Source organism: Phoca vitulina, unplaced genomic scaffold (assembly GCF_004348235.1).
Source record: "Phoca vitulina isolate PV1807 unplaced genomic scaffold, GSC_HSeal_1.0 scaffold12, whole genome shotgun sequence".
In the NCBI taxonomy this organism is placed as follows: domain Eukaryota; kingdom Metazoa; phylum Chordata; class Mammalia; order Carnivora; family Phocidae; genus Phoca; species Phoca vitulina.
Window position 1 is genome coordinate 27,441,675 of NW_022589715.1, and position 21,399 is coordinate 27,463,073.

A 21,399-nucleotide genomic window follows, 5' to 3' on the forward strand; every position below is an offset into this window, starting at 1 on the left:
AATAAATAAAATCTTAAAAAAAAAAAAAAAGAACTTAGGTGCTAGGAATAACATAATTTTGTAAAAATTCATGATATCTCCACTTTTAGACATGTCGTGTATAGTTCTCACTGCAGCATTTCTTCATGCATTCACAAATATGAATTAAGTACCTACTATGTGCTCAGCATTATGCTAGATACTAAAGATACAAAGATGGGTCAGTGTTCCTATACTCAACAAGCTTATGATCTAGTAAGTCTCATCTAAGAGGACAGTTGGAGAGGATTCAGAGATGAACAGCTGATGGTAAATAAATGGGCTCTCACAGGAGAGCTGACTATAGATATCAGCACTTTTCAAGACACGAAGACAATGCAGAATGATATAAAAAAACCTTTTTTAAAGTATTTATTCAATGTTGAGATGGGGTAAATTCAGCTTTATTCAAAACTTTTCCAATACTAGAATTAAAAGGATACTTCTCAAATTTGAAAACAGCTCAACACAGGATAATAAAAGTACTTTATGTGTAAAAGAAAGAACTAATGATACCACAGGCAGTGTACGTATAAGATGAAAATACATATAGGTTTAAAAATGTTACAAGTTAATGAATTTCGTTCCATAATAATTTTACCGCCACGGCATCTAGTCCAAAACAGATGGACCCTCATACATGTTTTATTCTCCTATACAACACATTGTGCAAATGGAAAGGAATAATCACATAGTACATCCTCAGAAACTAATATCCCTATGATACATCAATGCTCAAACTATAAAGCAAGCAATTAAAATTTTAGCCCTCAACAAGAACTTTCAAATTAAAACTATTTATGCAACCCTAAAGTTGAACAAGGTTTAAATTTTAGAAATATTCAATTCTACACACAGAGGTACAGAAATCTCTTAAAATACAACCCTGTAATATTTAAGTGACTTCATTCACTACCTCACCTCCCAAAAACAAACCATTATATAGTTACAGGCTTTCTTATAGAATCTTATTTGTAATACCCAGTCATAATGTATACATGAACTGGCAGTCATCTTTCACTACAGTTCTAACTAGGTAAATGTAGCACTGCCTTATGGGAAAATAAATACTTTAAAAAGTTTAGATCTTTATCTCCCAATTATCCTCTGGAAATAAGAAGGATATATTCTGACATTCATTCTCTATTTCCATAACCTTAGAAAATAAGCCACTTTAATCAGGAGCTGTAAAAAGGTGAGAGGCAAAAAGTTAAAAACAAGTCATGAATAACATATATACCGGTTTGATTCGAAGCTGACCACCGACCACCTCAAGAATGGCATGTCTTCTGGACACTCTCTTGTCTGTTATCTACAGGGGAAAAAAAATAAACATTTCAAACACAGCTACCTCCATAAAAAACAACAGTAACAACAACAACAACAAAACCCATAGCAAGGTTTCTGAAATTAGTAGGTTAGATATGAAATAGTCCCTCAGCAACTGCGTATTAAAATGATTGTCCTCATTGAACAGATAATTAAACAACTCTGAGATTAAGGGACATGCCCAAGGTCATAAGAAGAATAAATGGCAGAGCAGAGACCCAAACTTGGAATCTAACACATCCCAAAACCTTTCATGATGGTTTCAAGATAGACATTTTGTGGGGATTCTTATCAATAAAATTCATAAAATGAGAAAAAAATCTGTATGTGGTGTACTTATTAAGAAACCTTTCAAATATAAGAAATATATAGTATGTTATGATGACAAAAGGATTTAAGGAGCAGCAGTCTGGTAAATATAAAGGGGTGACTACAAGTTTTAGGGTCAGGCAGACCTGCACTGGAGCTCTAGGGCCATCAGTAGTAGTTAAGAAAACAGGAAGGTGGGAGGGGCAGTGATGAAAACCAAATATTCACATGCAGCAGAGATTATCATTTATATATGTGTGTGTGTATATATATAAAACAATATATACGCATATATTAATATCATATAATAATGTATAATGAATATATTTGCTTCCTGTTTTGAGCCAACAATGTTCTACTTCCCCTCACAAGCACTTCTGCATACCAAAGTTTAAAAATCATTTGCACTTTAAATGCTAAAATTGCCAATTGAGCCTTCCCTGCAAGGCTATAAACACAACAGTTAGGATTGCCTTTGTTATTTGTGGCAGATACATAATGAAAACATGTTAAGCACAAACTTAACACCATAATTATTCGGCCCATCTCTGGATCACCTTAGTATCTATCACTTCAACTCTGATTATTATCCACCTAAGGACCAAAATTATCAGTAAAAACAGACTACAGCAATGCCTAATTCAATTAAACCCATTAGTTCTGCAAAAACTTGCAAAAATGTGAAAGTACCAGGAATCAGTACTCATTTTTTTAATCAGAGAACAGTTCTGCATGTAAAACCATGACTATATAAAAATAGGCACAGTAGAATGAATTCCATATATGTGTATTGCAACAGCTCCAGTTAATTTTTAGAACATTTTCTAAAATAAAGTATCTTAAAAGTAGCCCACTTAAAGTATATACACTGTTGGCCACAACAGTTCAGAAAAGTAAATATAAACTAATTATCAGAAAGGAGAGAAGAGGGGTGGGAGGGATGGGGTGGCTGGGTGATAGACACTGGGGAGGGTATGTGCTATGGTGAGCGCTGTGAATTGTGTAAGACTGTTGAATCACAGACCTGTACCTCTGAAACAAATAATACATTATATGTTAAAAAAAAAAAAAAAAAAAGAAAGGAGAGAAGAAATTTGGAGGTTCCTATATTCTCCCCCATTTTGTGCCTTGTGAGCCAAAAACACCAGCAGTTACCCGATAACCTAATTTACCATGTGCAGATTTTATCATTTGCATAGAACTTTCACTTAAATGTTGAGATTCACCATAATACTGCCATAGCTATTATTCACATTTTACAAATTTGGAAACTGAAAGTCTAGAGAACTGAAGTAACTTGTGTAGGCCACTCCTTGAGTAGGTAGCACTCCAAATCCATACTCATTAATAAGAATAAATATGTGGGGAAAATAGTCATATATGATTCTATACCTGCATATAATCATTCAGAAACAGTTTCAAGAAAAGAAAATTACTCTGTGTCAGGGAGTAAGAAGCTTCTAATTCTAACTTGGGTAGTAAGATCTCATTGCTAACTTCAACAATACAAATCCATTTGCAGCAGACTGTCAAATATAAAACCATGGCATGCAATGATGGTTCCTGTAATAGTCCAGCTTGGGTTTCTTTCTTTTTCAAACCATATTTTTGCAGGAAGCGATAATGGACTTTTTCTATCTCAGTCTTTCTTTGAAGTAGGCTTTCCCGACACTAGCATGAAAAAAAATATATATATGAAAGCATAACATGACCTCTAGTGGACATATCATTCCATAACAATGTAATTTCATGGCAAGCTGTGCATTTCTATAGCATACCAAAAAAAAGTGTTTTTTAAAGAGCCTTTCAAATTAATGTTATTTGGGCATTTAGCTATAATAGTCCCTTTTAAACTATACCTCTAAATAATGAGTAAGTTAGAAAATAATAATTTATGTCATCTCTACAGGAAGCTTTTAACAAATTATCATTGGGGCTTATTTTAATTGCAGGATGGGTGTGGGGAGGGTAGAAGGTAGAGGGTATGTGGAGGCTAGGTCATAAATAGATTACCCTAAGGAGCTGATGGCCTGCTTTATTAAACAGAGATCACTGTTCCTTGTGCAGAGTAAATATCCATATATTCTTACTACTATATTAACTGTAATAGCAATTATTTATCAAGACCAAGGCACTGTTTTATTATTTATCATGTATTATCTTTTTTAATCTTCACAAAAGCTGCAGAGAAGACACTATTATCTTTATTTTATAAGTGAGAAATACAAGTACAGTGAGGTTAAGCAACTACTTAAAGTTACACAGCCAATAAGCAGCAGGACCGGGACTTGAACAGAAGGAATCTGATTCTAGGGACACTCTTCCTTTTAAAACTGTATTTCCTCCATGGGGCATCTGGGTGGCTCAGTCGGTTGAGCATCTGCCTTCGGCTCGGGTCATGATCCCAGCATACTGGGATCCAGCCCCACATCGGGATCCGTGCTCAGCGGGGAGCCTGCTTCTCCCTCACCCTCTGCCTGCCTGTCTGCCTACTTGTGATCTCACCCTCTCTTTGTGTGTCAAATAAATAAATAAAATCTTTCTTAAAAAAAAACAAACTATATTTCCTCCCTCATTATCATTACATAAAATACAATTTTTTAGATTATTTACCATCAGCTTAACTGAATATAAACTAGAACATATTAAAGAACTGGAAATAAGGCAGAATGACTATTTAATAAGCAAATAGACATTCTCAGAAAATCAAGCCCTAAATAAAGCTCCAGAAGGTCTTCAGGTTTTCAATTGGTCCTATTTATTCTAATGTCATACCCAAGTCTAACAAGATGTGTTATCTGAATTCCCAAGTCTATGGCCATACCACCCTGAATGTACCCAATCTCGTCTGAATTCCCAATTGTCTACTCACAGTAGACAATAAAGTGGATAAGGCTTAGTAGGCGGTGCATTGGCAATGCGGGAAAATGACTGAGGTTGGTCTGCAAGTGGAAAGACAAAAGCTATAGAAAAGCAAAGAAACCCAAAGACTCAAAAAGATAGCACTGGCTAGAAGCTATTGAGACTAGGAACAAATGGCATAACATACTTCAAAAGGTACTAAATACTTACCCGAGTTTATTGATTACCCTGTTTAAATGAAAACTTTATTTGAAAGTCAGACATTTCACATCTTTAGAAAGCCATAAAAATAGTTAAAATAGAGGAATTCCAATTTCCTATCAAATAACTATAGCCACCTAAATACTAATCACACCATACAAAAAATCAGAGATCAACAAATAGAACAAATAAAGCCACCTATATTCACATCTAAAGCACAATAGGAAACAGAGATGACCACAAAGTTTACATGTAAGAGGGGAAAGAAACACCAAATGCAACCAAATGTTACTATGCTGGAACAGAAAGTCAAGTGACAACTGGGAGGGAAAAAGAGAGGGAGTAAGAAGCTAGGGGTAAGCTAGGGGTAGTGGGGCACAGATAAGATCACTCCCCAAAATAGTCACACCTTGACTGAGAAATAATGAAAATATATCTCACATCCAGCAGCTCAATGGTCCAGCAAAATTGGGAACAATTTGGGCATCAATATGAATAATGATAATAATGGAATACAACACACTTTGAATACAAAATAATCCATGAGTTCATACAGAACTCGAGAAAGGGGCTGAGGCTAGGGCTGGGAGGAAAAGCTCATATTCATAAAAGAATGCCAACTAATGAAGAAATGATCAAACCAGAAAATCACTATTTTGTTACTACCAATATAATAATTGACTCAGTAAAGATCATTGGATGTTAACTTTCAGGTGAGTGCTTGATGGGAAAAAGAATATTCCTGAAGTCTCAAAGCATCATTGCACAAATTACTTACAAAGGGAATTGTGTCTTCACTGGAGAAGTCTGACAGACACCACCTTCCCAAAGTGATCACACAACATCATCAACAATTTCGGGGTGCCTGGGTAGCTTAGTCAGTTAGGCCTCTGACTCTTGATTTCGGCTCAGGTCATGATCTCAGTTGTGAGACTGAGCCCCGCATAGGATGTGGATGGGTGTGGAGCCTGCTTAAGATTATTCTCTCTCTCCTTCTCCCTATGCCTCACCCCTGCTCGTACACACGCACGCATGCTCTCTCTCTAAAAATAAATTACCTAGAAAATGTAGTATATGATTGTTAAACAACATAAATGAAGTATAATTTTATTTACAGTTATTTCAGTAAAATTAATAAGCCTTTTCCTATTTAGTTGTAACTTTTTTCACCTCTGTTTTAGACTAGGCACCAAATTGGTAGCCAGGTTTTTCATTCAGTTTTTTCTTCTCTCTTTTTTTTTTTTTAAGTTTTGCTTTGAAAAGTATATGTACCTTCCATCTCACCATAGACCCCAGCACTCCCTATAATCTTCCACTGAGCACACTTCACTATTGTATACCTGGCCTCTGCAGGCATTTGAATTTGCAACTTATGATTTTTTTTAAAGATTTATTTATTTGACACAGAGAGAGAGAAAGAGAGAGACAGAGAGCGCACAAGCAGGGGGAGTGGCACGCAGAGGAAGAGGGAGATGCAGACTCCCAGCAGAGCAGGGGGAGCCCATTGCAGGACTTGATCCCAGGACCCGGGGATCATGACCTGAGCCAAAGGCAGTTGCTTAACCAACTAAGCCACCCAGGCGCCCCGCAACTTATGCTTTAAACTACACCTGTACTTTTAGATGCCATTTCTTCACATGTGACATTGTGTACCAGATGCTGCTAGTTGCTTAATCAATAGCTATTCATTTCTTCTTCCATACTAATATTTATTCCAGTTTTATTGAGGATAAGAATGTACCCATTTAAAAATATCCAAGTGCCCAGAATTCCCTGTAGCTATGAATGGCCAAATGACAAGCTCTAGCAAAGGATATAAGAGTGTGTATTAACCACATTTTCTAGTTTCCGCATCTAATGTTTTGATATTTCACATCTTGAACTAAGGAAGGATTACCTCTCCCAGGGTTATGGGCTTCTTGGAGACAGTAAATGACTCACCTACGAGTATACCTTTCATAAGCAAACTAACCAATCTGAAGCCTGTACTCCCAATTATGGCTTTCCCTGGCTCTTATGCTGCCCCAATCACCCCAGGGCTAGGCATCAGACAACTAAGGGCAGCCCCTACAGCTCAGAGCCCCATAACATTATTCAAACTAGACCATCCTGCACCTGCTTACTTTGCCTTGCCCATTCATTGCTGAGAAAACCGTAAGAAAGGCTTTCCTGCAGTACCCCTAGCTCTGTCTTCTGCCTTCAACCAACCTCATGTGGCCCCGCATGGCCCTGTGTGCCCTTCTTTCTCTTGGGAACTGTGAGTAATAAATTATCTTTTCAATGGCAAGCATCTTTTAACCTGTTGGCCTCACCATTCCTGAACAAAACAACAAAATCTCCATTTTAAAACAGTGGAGTTTCTGGAAAGATTATTGTCTTCATGATAACCAGGAACAGGCTCAGCTGGCATGGGCTTTTTTTTTGATCTCTGCCTTCTTCTTTTCTTACTGTGTAAATGGGACACTTCAAGGTACAGCAACCATCTCATGACTGCAGGCATGCAAGCCACCTGCAAAGGATGAAAAAGGAGGAACACAGAAGAGGCCATTCCTTGGGTATCTGCACTGGTCCTGGAACTGACTGCCCCAGAGATTCTCTTACAAAAGGAAATTTGATTAAGCTGCTGTTTGTCACCATGTGTTACTTGTAGCCAAAAGCAATTATGATTAATATCCTTTACTCCAACAACTGTTATATTGATACTGGACATCTAATAATAAATTCATGTATGATCAGCTAGTCAGAGAAGCTAACCAAATTGAACATTCAAGCCCAAGAATTTTTTTTAATATTAAAAAGGTTGCATAACATATGGCAGGAGCTGAAGGATACTCAGGCTAACAGGTAATGCTGAAATCACCCCTATCCTTTGTTTTTTTAATATTTTATTTATTTATTTGACAGAGAAAGAGAGATAGAGTGAGCATAATCAGGGGGAATGGCAAGCAGAGGGAGAGGTAGAAGCAGGCTTCCCGCTGAGCAGGGAGCCCGATGTGGGGCTGGATCCCAGGACCCCGGGATCATGACCTGAGCTGAAGACAGACACTTAACGACTGAGCCACCCAGGCACCCACCCCATCCTTTGTTAACAACAGATAAAATGATAGCAATTCTTCTTCAGATACTACAGAATAAACCAACTCTTTTTACTTGAATTCTTCATACTGTTTCTTGAACGGGGACAGGACTCTGTTTTTGTATCACTTTTGTATCGATAAAATGTGGATCCCTTATCTTTCATTTTCTGGGTCTAAATTGAATGTTTCACACATTATGATAAGGACAAGTCTTTTCTCCTTGTCTTCATGTCTTGCTTTTAAGACATGAAGTTTGTGCTAAAAAAAGATAAAGACATGAAAACATAAAAGAACTGTGATTTGTTTGCCAAATATTTATTTTTGGCATTTACTGAAGTCAAACAAAAGATTTTCTTATGCTACTAGCAGAAATGCTTGGATGTTTTGAATCAAGGTCTCTGACCTATTTGTTTATTATTTCCAACATTCTAAAAATAAAAAACAAACCTGAATAAAGAAAAAGCAGAAAAGCTACTGGATCCTGAAATAGAATACAATGGTATCTTTCATTTCACTTTTGCCTATATACATTTACTGAAAAACCAACAGCAGTTAATTTTTCTTAAAATGTTTCCCTAGAGAAATTTCTGAATATCACAGACAGGTATAATATATCTCATAAATACAATATCCCCATGTAGCCTGGCTCCTATAAACATAAACGAACAGAGAAGAGGCAAGATTAGTTTTTTCCAATATAAATTACATAACACACCAAATGCTTAAGATAATAAAAATTTTCTTGTATAATACTTTATAACTTATAGTGCTGTCACACAAGATTATCCGGTTTGCTCTATCAACAACAGACAAATAAAAAAGTGACAAATTCAAACTTTTGTGGTAGAGAAAAATAAAAAACCCTCTGGTATGGGATTTAGGCCTGTATTACGAGAAAATGCATAAACCTAAAGAAGCACAGGATCTATTTCAGACATAATTTACATAAAATATTTTCCTCAAACTTGTGTATGTGGCAGGTAAAGAAAATCTAAAATTAAGACTTGAATTAAGTAGAGACTAGTTACTGTAGTCTATGGCCATACCACCCTAAACACACCCAATCTCGTCTGATCTCAGAAGCTAAGCAGGGTGGGGCCTGGTTAGTACTTGGATGGGAGGCTGGTTACTGTAAACCAGTTGACAAACCATGAAATTTTCTTATCAAGACTGCTTCCCAGTTATCAGATCCAGGACACACTCCAGAGTTCAATCAACACTGAGATTCTGTCATAACATTAGATAAGTAAGTCCATCTTATTCCTCAACATGGAAAAAGTTAGTTGATACGAAGTATTTAATATTATTGCACTTGGAATGTACCAAAGTTCATTTTCTGATATTAACAAAGGGCAAGTTTGAGGAAACAAACTTGATTTTTGCCAGAGGCTCTCTAGACAGATTCCAGTAAGCTCTCTTTAAAAGGTTATTAATATACTGGATGTGAAATGGTCTTTGAAACTTGTGAAATACTTTCCCATAAGACTAATTGTATAATAGTAGTTAGGTTATCAGGCTACCTCACAAACATCTATTTAATCCACAATACCGGTGAAATATGGATCACTTAGATTTTAAAAAGTAAAATCCAATACCTTCTGAACTCCTAAGTCAAGGTTGCTGAATTGTTAGCCAATATGATGGAACTGTGCTGACTTGATACCACTGAAATCCCAACTCACTCAACCTGTTTGGCTTGCAATGTTACTTGCAAAGTGAATGCTACCCAAATGTGAGAATCATCCTTATTATGAATATATTATGAAAGAGGCAACATAATGAGTAAAAACAGAAGCAGAACTTAGGAAGACAAACTGGGTTTAAACCCTCACTTGAGACTTCAGTAAATTAAAGTGTCTCAATAGTTATTTAATTCAGTTCAGCAGACATTTCTTAAAGAATTATTTGTGCCAAGCATTATTAGTATGTCTAGAAGAGGTTTCCAACTCTAATTTTGCAACAGATCATCTTCAGAGTTTTTAAAATTACAGATACCCAAATGCTACCTACAGAATCCAATTACCAGAGGAAGGAACTCAAACAGAGGTATGGAGGCATGTGAGGAGATGGCATATTAAGGCTGAGTAGTATCCAGGAGACAGTTTAGAGAGCTTGATTTAGAAATAAATAAATATATATGAAATTCATATGAATATATATATATGAAAAGTAATTCACCATACACCTATCAGAATGGCCAAAACCCAAATCACTGACAACACAAAATGCTGGTGAGATTGTGGAAAAACAGGAAATCATTCACTGATGATGGGAATGCAAAATGGTATAGCCACATTGAAAGATAGTTGCAGCTACTTACAAAACTAAACACACTCTTACCATATGATCCAGCAATTGAGCTCCTTGGTATTTTTACCCAAATGAACTAAAAACATGTCTACACAAAAACTTGCATGTGGATGTTTGTAATAGCTTTATTCATAATTGCCAGAACTTGGGAGTAACCAAGATATCCTTCAGTAGGTAAATGAATAAACTGTGGACCATCCAGACAATGGAATATTACTCATCACTAAAAAGCAATGAGAAGACATGGAGGAACCTTAAACACACATTACTAATTGAAAGAAACCAATCTAGGGGCGCCGGGGTGGCTCAGTCAGTTAAGCGTCTGCCTTCGGCTCAGGTCATGATGCCAGGGTCCTGGAATCGAGCCCCAAGTCGAGTTGGGCTCCCTGCTCGGCGCGGAGTCTGCTTCTCCCTCTACCTCTCCACCCTCTCCTGCTCCTGCTCTGTCTCTCTCTCTCAAATAAGTAAAATCTTAAAAAAAAAAGAAAGAAACCAATCTAAGAAAGTCTACATATACATACTGTATAATTCCAACTATATAATATTCTGGAAAAGGTAAAGCTACGGAGACAGTAAAAAATTCAGTAGTTGCCAGAGGTTGGAAGAGGAAGAAATAAAGGACAGAACATAAGGATGTTTAGGGCAGTGAAACTATTCTATGTGATACTATAATAGTTGATATGTGTCATTACACATTCGTTAAAACCCACAGAATGTGCACCAAGAGTGAACCTTAGTGTTAAACTATGGACTTTGGATGATAATGACAAGTCAATATAGGTTCATCGACTACACCACTGTGGTGCAAGATGTTGATAGTGAGGGAGGTTGTGTGTGTGTGTGTGTGTGTGTGTATGGAGGGGAAGAGGCAGAGGTATATATGGAAACTCTCTGTACTTTGCACTCAATTCTGCCATGAACCTAAAACTGCTCAGTAAAATAAACCCTATTTTTAAAAAGAAAGATACATCCTATATAAAAGCAATGTCTCTGAAAGTTAAAGGGGAAGAGTAATGTAATGTGATTATCCCACAAGCCTAGTCAGCACTTATCCAGTCATCCAATATGTCATACACTTTCCATCGTAGAGCCAGGAAACCATACATCATACAACCACTTAGCCTGAAGGCCTTTCCCTCTCTACCACCGACTCTCTACCTACCAAACTTCTAACTGTTCTTTCACTTCAAAGTCAGCTCAACGTCACTGAATTCATGAAAACCTTCCCTGACCCCTCATCTTGACTGAGGGTTCCTTCCTATACCTCTCTGTATCATGGAACATTCTTTTCTGTTCGGCTGGCTCATGGTACTGAAACAAAACTTTTAATTAAATGTGATCTTTGAAAAGTCAGAGGTTATGTCTAAAAATCCAGATTTCTTACTACTCTTGAAAAGAATAGGTCACTGTTACCAGGTGGGTATGGGAGTGAATAGCAGGGACCACATTACAGATCCCTTTCCTTGTGGCCTTCCCAAAACTGAGGCAGTTGTAATCTACGACACTGCTGTGATTTATTTACCATCATCCCTGTTTTTCTTACTCCCTCCAATTTCACTCACTCAAGGTGCCTGCCTGGCTCCAGTCCCCATTTGAAGTTGCAACCACTGTTTAGTTACCTGTTCCTCTGTCTCTCATACCTATGAAACTGTAAGTTTCTTGAGAGTAACAACTTGTTTCTTTTTTTTTTTTTTAAAGATTTTTTATTTATTTATTTGACAGAGACAGACTGAGAGAGGGAACACAAGCAGGGGAGGAGCTGGAGAGGGAGAAGCAGGCTCCCCGCTGAGCAGGGAACCCACAGAGAACAAAGAGATGTTTACCATGGGGGGAGCAGGAGGGCAGGAATGGCTGAAATAGGTGAAGGGGATTAAGAGTACATTTATCTTGATAAGCACAGAGTAATGCATAGAATTGCTGTAAAGGTACTCTGTTGCTTAAGATGCTGTACTGTAAAACCTTTTTTAAAAGTAAATTTTTTATTTAAGATAATTGTAGGTTCACATATAATTGGAAGATACAATACAGAAAAATCTCTTGTACCATATCCCCAGTTTTCCCCAGCGGTAACATCTTGCAACACTATAATACAATATCCCAACCAGATATTGATACTGATACAGTCAAGATAACAGAACATTTCCATCACCACAAAAATCCCTCATGTTGCTATGTTATAGCCATACCAACTCCCTCCTACTCCCCTCCCCCCTTCTTGTAACTCCTGGCAACCAGGAATCTGTTTTCCATATTTATAATTTGTCATTTCAATAATGTTATATAAATAAATTCATACAATATGTAACCTTTGGGATTGGCTGTTTTCACCCAGGATAATTCCATGGAGATTCATTCTGCTGTAAAACCTTTAATTGGTATGGACCATAAAACAGAATACAACCTAGTAAACAAAGACCTTGGGTTCACTGATGACTCCCACTAAAGCAAATGGCATAAGAAAATTAAATTTCACTGTGCTCTGTTATCTATAAGGGTTTTCCTGCCACTGTAAAGACGTAAAGACATTCTTATCAAATTGTTTCACCACCAAGCCCATTTTACACACTGGAATTATAAACCTTTATGCTTGTACGGCCATGAAGGCCTGTGAAACTTATCTCCAAAAAACATGACTTGTTAAGTTAGTTCCAAAATCATCATTATTAATCATCACATAGTAATAATTAATCATTATATTATGAATAATTTACAATGAACTTCCTGAATTTTCCTACTTTAACTAAGTCCTTGCTCTCTCACACTACAAAAAAAAAAAAAGCCTCACTGGAATTGCTGCTGTTTGAAACATGCCCTAATGGTGAGTTGTTGTTGTTTGTTTGTTTTTTAAGATTTTATTTATTTGAGAGAGAGAGAGAGAGAGTGGGGTGGGGGGGGCAGGGAGACACAGAGGGAGAGGAAGAAGCAGACCCACTGAGCAGGGAGCCTGGCAGGGCTCAATCCCAAGACCCCACCCTGGAGATCAGACCTGAGTGGAAGGCAGACGCTTAACCAACTGAGCCACCCAGTCGCCTCCATCATGTTGAGTTTTAACCACTGCAAAGAAAGAAACACGACAGCTCCAAAATCTTTAAAACCACAAACTGATTTGTTTGTTCTTCAAATTTTTCCTTCAACACATTTAGGACATTGTTCATAACCACTTCTAATAGCTGCCAAACTTGGCAAGAGAATCTCATCACTGAATGATTATTTGAAAAGGAGAAGCAAAATTCTGACCAGATAGACTAACTTTCTACTCCTTACCATTTTAAGACAGAAACCAACTAGGCTCATTTCACCTTAGCAAGCCTATAATACAAAGATCAAGCTACAAACAATGAAAGGGTCTGTAACCTGTTGCCATGTTTATAAAACATAAGCCTAAAATTCATTGATCTTTTAACCAGATCCACAGTACTCTGTACTGGTGATACAATTTGTTAAGCAAATCAAAACTCAATTGTCACCAGACATAAGATTTTTAGATGAAGCACATACTCTGTAAAATTTCATATATATGGAGAAAGAGAAGAGGGAGGGTGGGAGGAAAAAAAACCTCCCAGGCAGTTCTCTCAAATGTTTAGGTTAAACTATGGAGAAAAGTAACAGAATATTACCTAAACATTTAAGTAATTACTTGTCCAGTAAAAAAATTAACAGCACCATAAGAGACTCTTAATCTCAGGAAACAAACTGAGGGTTGCTGGAGTGGAGGGGGGTGGGAGGGATGGAATGGCTGGGTGATGGACACTGGGGAGGGTATGTGTTGTGGGGAGCGCTGTGTATTGTGCAAGACTGATGAATTATAGACCTGTAGCCCTGAAACAAATAATACATTATATGCTAATAAAAAATAAATAAATAAATAAAATAAACGGCACGTAAACTTTAACTTTCTCAATAATCTTACTGCATATACACATATGCACACGAACACATATACACACACCGCTTTAGGATAGACGTCCACATCGGAACCCCCAATTACCACTCCTTTTCCTCTCAGAGAAGGGTCCTAAGGCTAATATCAATGGTTCCACTTAGACACTGGAGGTTAGCCAGGATAATAGTCCACACTCTTTACTCTGATACTAGCTCACTGACACAGGTTTGTCTCCAGAGCCTAAGAGAAAACTTCTAGAGGGCAGAGACCCACATCTCATTCATCTTTGTAACACCACAGTGCTACCATCAGAGAATGTGCTACACAAAGTAGGCACTAAAGATATGCTGAATGTTAAAACGACAACATATGTTTGAGGTAGAGACCTATAAAATTCCAGAATGCAACAGGAAAATTTTCAAACTCCTAAACATCCTAAAGAGGGTGGAGAATATATAGCTCAGTGGCACTACGTGTCCGAAATCTTATGTGTGCTCTTTAAATAACCACTCTATGGCTCCATTTTCTCATCCGAACAATGAAGATAAGAGCACCTAACTCACAGGATTTTGAATGGGTTAAAAAGTTGGTATACGTAAAGTCCTTAGATCACCGCAGGAACATTACACACTACATAAGGGTTAGCTGCTGATATTATTGAAAAAGACTATTACAGTAAAAGTAAGGCTCATGCAGTCCGACAAGAGGCCAAAAGCTTAAAAGAAATTATTCTAGGAAAGATAAGATCAGAGGTTGGCAAACTTTTTCTGTAAAGGGCCAGATTCTACTATAAATACCGTAGCTTGTCAGGCCAAGAGACAATATCCTCAATCCTTGGGCCAATATTCTCCCTGAAAGGCTAGCAGGCTTTTTGTTTGTTACATTTCACATTTTAAAACTTAAGAACCATTCTTACTACGTGCGCCCGTATAAAAACAGGCTGGATTTGGACTCAGGGACATTAGTTTGCCGACCTCTGGATAAGAATGTAATAATGATAATACAAGTCCGTGCTTTTTAAAGGCAACATAAGGAAACGTTTGTGAGTTGATTAAAGTTGACTGAAAAACGTGCTGCTCCCAAACTTCTAAAATCCAGACATGCAGGGCCGGCGTGGTGGGGAAGCCAGAAACGGGGAGCAGGGCTTCAGGAAACGGCGAGGACCTCGCACGGCTCTCTGGGTCCGGCAGAGCCTCCCTGCCACACTTACTCCCAGCAGCGGCCCGCGGCCGATCACCGTCTCCCCGGGGGCCAGGGCCACCCGGGGGCCGCCGTCCTGCGGCTGCAGCTCGAAGCCCCCGGACATGGCGGCGAGGACTACACCCCTTCGCAAGGAGACGGTCCCCGCAGCCGTTTCCGCCTTCCATGGACACGCGCGGGGCCAAGGCAGGCCCTCAGAAAAACGCAGGGGGAGGAGGAGCACAGGCTCCGCTCGAGTGTCTCCAGGCCTCGCTCAGCCGAGGCCCCAGCTCCGCGTCCGAGTCCCGCCTCCCCTTTCCGACCCGTGACGCGCGCCGGGATTCTTCCAACACTCCGCCTCAAAATTATTTTTTAAAAGCCCGGGTTAACCACCCCCCCACCCTTTCTCACCGCCACCCGCCGTGGAGGATGCCGGGCCTTGTAGTCCTTGGCGCCTCCTTCTCCTCTCTTGCTGAGCTGAGACGCCCTGGTAAAACTACCACTCCCAAAAGGCAACGCGCGCTTCTCTCTACGCCTGTACGAAATCCGAGTCAGCAAGGCGGAGCTACAGTGGGCGGGACTGGAGGGACTATGGCGAAGGATTCGAATTCCAAAGGATTTAATTCGCTGGAGGAGCTACCGAGGCACTGGAGGTAGGAAGGTCTTCCCTTCCAGCAGACGTCTGGACAGCTCAGCTTCGGCTCAGCTCCTTAGAACTGTGGTGACAGTCGGTGCTGACGGTTGTTATTGTCGCTTATTTGTCATTGCTCCGTGTTCTTTGGACTCGGGCAGCTGCAGACTGCGCGAGACCCTCAAGGAGGGTGGCTCAGTGGGATATGGGGTCATTCCTTCCGACCTGCGGGGTTGGTCTGCGCTGCCTCCCGATCCCTCCCTTCTCGTGACACCGGAAAAGGGGCGAGCTCTTACCTAACTAGAGAGGTAATTCAGCAAAATATGGTTCATAAACACGAAGGGGCAGAAGAGGGATAGTTGTCCAGGTATCCAGGCAAAACTGGACTTAAAAGAAGATGCCTAGTGGGAGCTTAGGAACCTCACCAAGGTACCCCCAGCTATTAAATTCAAAAAATTCATTTGCCTCCTGGGGAAGAACTGTAACGAGAGGATGCATTTTATTCACCATTGAGATTCTGGGGAAAGTAACATGTTTAAATGCACGGTAATGTTCTCTTAATATGAAATTTTTTTCAAGAATATAGTAGTTTGGCTTGGTTTGTTTGATGGTGAGAGAGATGAGTTCCGTGGCAAAAACTTGCTCTTGACTCATGAATTTGTTTCTATCAGTTTGCTTTCTTACTTCCCCAAAACTTGGAGAGGAAGTTCTCTGTTGAGCAGAGGCATTAAAATTCTAACCACCAAAGCTAATTCGGATCATAAACAACCAAATGAATGGGAGCAACTGTGGCCTTGGCAAGTCCAGAAACATAGGTGAGTAACATGTCTAGAAAGGGGAATAATCATTAGCTGAATTAAAAAGAAGCATTTAACAAACCCCTCTTCCTGCACTGTCACACACACACACACACACACACACACCCATTATAAAAGAAAGTACACCATGGAATAAACTGATTTTAATATGAGCTGTCTTTATATGCAAAAATAGCTCCATGGTCTCAACTGATTTTGGAAGCCTACCCATCTTTAATTATATGCTGTACCTAGCTGAATTATGAACATTGTTTATTGTTGTTAGTTACATAATTATGCATGTAGGATAGCTTCAAGAGGCCATTTCTAAAACACTAATCTTATAACTGAACTGAATATTTGAGACCTTGTGTCATTATAACCTGGACTTCAACCTCTTGTCCATTTCAGAGAGTATTTATGTCATCTGTGAGCACCTACCCATTAGGTACAAGTAGATAAATAATTATATACCCTACAAAAGTCCATCAGATTTATGATTAAATCACAGATTGTAGATGAAGAACTTAATGATAAGGCATCAGCTCCCACAGACAAGTATTTAGGAGTTGAAGAGAATTGAATCATACACATTTTCAGAAGTATTTTTGGCAAATGCTTGGAATCAAATATGTTCCCACAATAGTCATTTCTACTACTAAACTCAAATTGTAGTCTGTGAAGAATCACTTCTCTTTTTTAGATAATGTTCTCTGGGAACAGAAAAACAAATGTTTAGAAACAAGCCCGTTTACTAAAAACATTTTAAAAGAAGAAGGGAAGTAACATGTGTTGAGTGCCTCCCATGTGCAATTCAGATGTGAAGCTAGATCCTTTACACATAATCCCTGTTAATCCTTTTAAGAACACACAGGAGAGATGCATCATTGGCCCCATTTTACAGATTGAAAAACTCAAGTCAAGAGAGTTAAGATTCTTTCAATCATACCCAGAATGTATCTGGCTCAGAGTAGGTTCTGTCGTCTGATCTGAAGAGACTGAGCATGTTTAAACTTTGCCTTCTAGGTTACATATGAGGATAATTTGCTAAAACATCAAGCTATGCAGAAAAACTGCAAGAGGAACAATAATTCAAGAGTTTCGGGCATAGAATTGAATTCTGTGGATGCTGAGAAGGAAAAAAAAGAGAGTCAAAATAACTTTGTTGAACTGCTGCCTCCAGAAGTTACTTTTAAAATTTTCAGTCAGCTAGACATTCGGAGTTTGTGCAGGGCTTCAGTAACCTGCAGGAGCTGGAATAACACAGTAAGAAATAGTGACTCCTTGTGGAAACCTCATTGCTTGACTCTAAGAGCTGTGTGCCAAAGAGAAATAGACGATGATCTAGAAAGTGGATATTCCTGGAGAGTAAGTTTAGTCTTTGTAGTCTGCAGTGTTCTTGACAATATGGTGGTAGGTTTGAGCCAACCCCACCTTCTGCCTGAGGAGGTAGGATTTCAGAGATGGAGTGGCATACAGAGTGTGTTGGCTTTTGGAGTTGAAGTTGAATTATTATTCTTCTCCTACAAACTACACCATCCCATCCATCCTTTTACATTTTTTTAAATCCTAAATTTAGGCACATTCCTCCGTTAGCTACTTCATTCTACTTTATCCAAAACTCACAGCAAACTCCATGGCTCACTTTGCATCTGTACACATATACATACGCCCACACACACACATACACACACAACACATTTATTAGTGTATGTGTGTATCAGTGTAAATACTTAATCTTCTTTTCAGCCCTGTCAATCAGCTCCTCTAGTTTTAAACAAACTCACTGACCAACCACCTACTACATTCTTTAACAGTGATGATTTACCTCTTTCAGGTAATACTATTGAGGAATTACCAGAAGAGTAAAGTGAAACACGAATGGCTAAGTGGCAGATACAGCAACATATGTTCTCCTCTGAGCCTACCAGAAAAAATCATGTACCCAATGGATGTAGATACGTGGGGGGAAATTCTAGAAGCAGAACTGGAAAGATAAGCCAGAAAATTACAAAGATCTTGTAACTTTGAGACTTTCAAACAAAAATGACTCTTAGGTTCATTTTTTTGTTTACCATTTTAATGTTTAACATTTAAAAGAAAACTAAGTAGAAAATATTATGAAAGTCAAACTTTGTTTTTATTCTGCACTTTCATAAAAATTTTTCTGGTTTTATTGTAAGGTAGAAAAATCATGAAATGTGTCTGTAGGAAATACTATACGGATAGAGTGATTTCAAATGTATTGCTTCATGTATTTGTATCAGCATATTGCAGTACTCTAATGACAAGAGAGTTTGATTGGTATTTTCTACTGAATAGTAATTCAAAAATTCAGGAAACCATTTGAAGAAACTGATTAGAGATTCATTCAGCAGTAGACATAATTAGGCTCATAACTGGAAGTAGACAACACTAGGAAGACTACCTAAATGAAATTAATCACTATATTTAAATGTAGAGTGTAATACACTTATATTTCAAGAACTTCAAAATGTCCATTTCAGTGGAATCAGATTGAATTGTCAAACATTGAGCCCATTTTAAAATGTGTTAAACTTGTGGTTTAGTTTAAAATTAACCTGACCAGAAGGCTAAAACTTGTGAGACTAAGATTCCCATTACTTGCCTACAGACCTGGAACTGCTCTCAGGGACAATGGAAAGTTTCCGGTAACACTTGAACTGCCACACTCTTTTTCTTGGTAAAAGCTTTCTTTCTAACAGCCTTAGAGCACCATCTAGTGTACTCCTCATAGATAACCAAGGCAAAGGACTTAAGGTCCTTTTTGTTTTCCTCACATTTAAAAGAAAAATATATATATTATTTTAGAGAATGCTATATACCTGACTTAAGTTTATAGCTCTTCAGGAACCTTCAGTTTAACTTTAGTTCTCTTTTTCTTAAAAGTAGATGGTGTAGTACTCACTATACCAGATTGTTCATTCTGAATCTGTGGTCAGCATCATAGTAAAAAGTGTCTACAAAACATTTTAGTTAGTATGGCATTTTCTTCTTAAATTGTGCTCCATAGCACAAAAAAGAAGCATCCAGGAAACCTGTATCTAACAAATAGACACAATATCAGAAAGATGCCTCACTCTATACAAATTCCCCTTGTTGGATCAAGCAGGTGAGGATCAGCTGGAAGGGGCCTTGAAGATCAGGCAGTGCAGTCTCTAGGACTAGTTAACAATCCCTTCTAGAGAAATTCCTCTCACCCTCCCACCCACCAAACTCTCTTCTTGGCAAACTCTTTTGTAAAACTTACCCTCTTGATCTGGAAACCATCTCTAGATCCTACCATTCTGGATTAAGTGACCTTCAATAGAGTTCCCATAGTTCTTTGTACATACCACTCTTAAAGCTGCCTACTACATTAAAATTTGTCTGCCTCCCCCGTTAGACTGTGAGCTTCTTGAAGGCAGGGACCATTTATTTATTTTTATGTTCCCCAAACCTGGAATATAGTAGGTATTCCATAAAGATTTGTTAAATTATTTCTGTATTATTTATTTTAATCCTACCCAGATTGTATAATAAAAATAATTTGCTATATTGTTAGTGGACAAGACTGTACTGAAATGCAATGTGCAACCCATAAGGTAGATGGGATGCTTACTATTAATGGAAATACATGAATAATTGTTTTAGTCTTCTCAAAAGCTGTAAGAGAGAAACAGGAAAATAGAAATGTTTTGTTTTATGTCTGGGAATAAACACCTGAAAATCAACTTAACCCAAAAGTATCACTTATTTTTAATTATTGGGTCACCCCAATGAGTTTTAAGTATTATTTTGCAAGTTATATGAATAATTTTTAGTTTGGTTGTTTTTAGTACTATAGCATTAAAATTATTTTATATAATAAGTTATAAGCTATGATCACATTCTACACAGAAAGGAAAGTTTGGGGACTTAATGATAAATTTTATGGTATGGGCCTAGAATGAACTGTGCATTTATCAGACCAAGCCATTAGCATCTGAGAACATGAGTGGGTGGAGTAGAATGGAGGGAAGGAGTGCTCTTACTCATAGATAAAATAACATGTTACATAGACACAGTTTTGTTGTTGCATAGAACAACAACATAGAATATTGTTGGCATAGAATATTAAGGAGTTTCCAGTGTTATTTAATATTTAATCAGTTCAAGAGCTAGTATTTTTTTTAATTTAGAAACCTTTCTTTAGTTGCTTCTAGTCTATAACCCAGTCTTAGACCAGAACATAATCACCAATAAAATCTGTATGAATATAAACTTTGGACCTTAGAATACCCCAGTAAATAAAAGCCTAATTTGAAAAATATACCACAAACCACTTTTAATTTCATCTTTGCTTTGATTTCATATAATATCTTCTCTCCAAAACTTCAAATGCCCTAATAATAACAAAAATAAGACGACTAGTAACATCATGGGAAGAATAATACATAAGATGAAAGAGCATACATTTTTATTTACAGTAGAATTGAAAGACCAAAATCATCAAATAAATGAAATTAGATCAACAATGGAGAAAGTTGATTAATTATAATAGCCAACATTTATTGAGTGCCTACTCGGAACCAAGCATAGTGCTTCTATAGGGGATACTATTATTCTACGTCCTTTCTATGGATGAGGAAACTGAAAATTAGAGAATGATCTTATCTATGTAGTTCATCACCACTCCCCAGCACCTATGAGTATGTAACACGCAGTAAGTGCTCAATAAATTTTTATTGAATGAATTAAAAACTTACCTGAGATTGAGTAACTTGAATGAAAAAGCCAAGAATGTTCCTCCAACTTTTTATT

At 37.9% G+C, this 21,399-nt stretch overlaps 2 protein-coding genes across 3 annotated transcripts in view; one reads left to right on the forward strand and one right to left on the reverse strand.

Moving 5' to 3' along the window:
- The window catches only part of APLF (aprataxin and PNKP like factor), an 86,056-nt gene extending 70,555 nt beyond the window's left edge, over window positions 1-15,501 (reverse strand). Inside the window, exons 1-2 of the mRNA XM_032410819.1 lie at window positions 15,200-15,501; window positions 1,259-1,330 (exon numbers count right to left, since the gene is read on the reverse strand). Of these exons, the coding sequence (XP_032266710.1) occupies window positions 1,259-1,330; window positions 15,200-15,295 (168 nt within the window). The 5' untranslated portion in view covers window positions 15,296-15,501. The remainder of the gene's footprint in view (window positions 1-1,258; window positions 1,331-15,199) is intronic.
- A 232-nt stretch (window positions 15,502-15,733) lies between these two features.
- On the forward strand, window positions 15,734-20,330 carry FBXO48 (F-box protein 48). 2 transcript variants are annotated; one of them, XR_004300335.1, is made up of 4 exons: window positions 15,734-15,821; window positions 16,471-16,614; window positions 17,623-17,862; window positions 18,434-20,330. XR_004300335.1 is itself a non-coding variant. In XM_032411163.1 (4 exons), the coding sequence occupies exons 3-4, from the start codon at window positions 17,659-17,661 to the stop codon at window positions 18,593-18,595; spliced, it is 468 nt and encodes a 155-aa protein (XP_032267054.1). In that variant the 5' UTR covers window positions 15,734-15,821; window positions 16,471-16,614; window positions 17,623-17,658; the 3' UTR covers window positions 18,596-20,330. The 2 variants fall into 2 exon arrangements, 1 of the variants encoding a protein (XP_032267054.1); XM_032411163.1 differs by having other exon boundaries at window positions 17,623-17,964.
- Window positions 20,331-21,399: the final 1,069 nt, after the last annotated feature.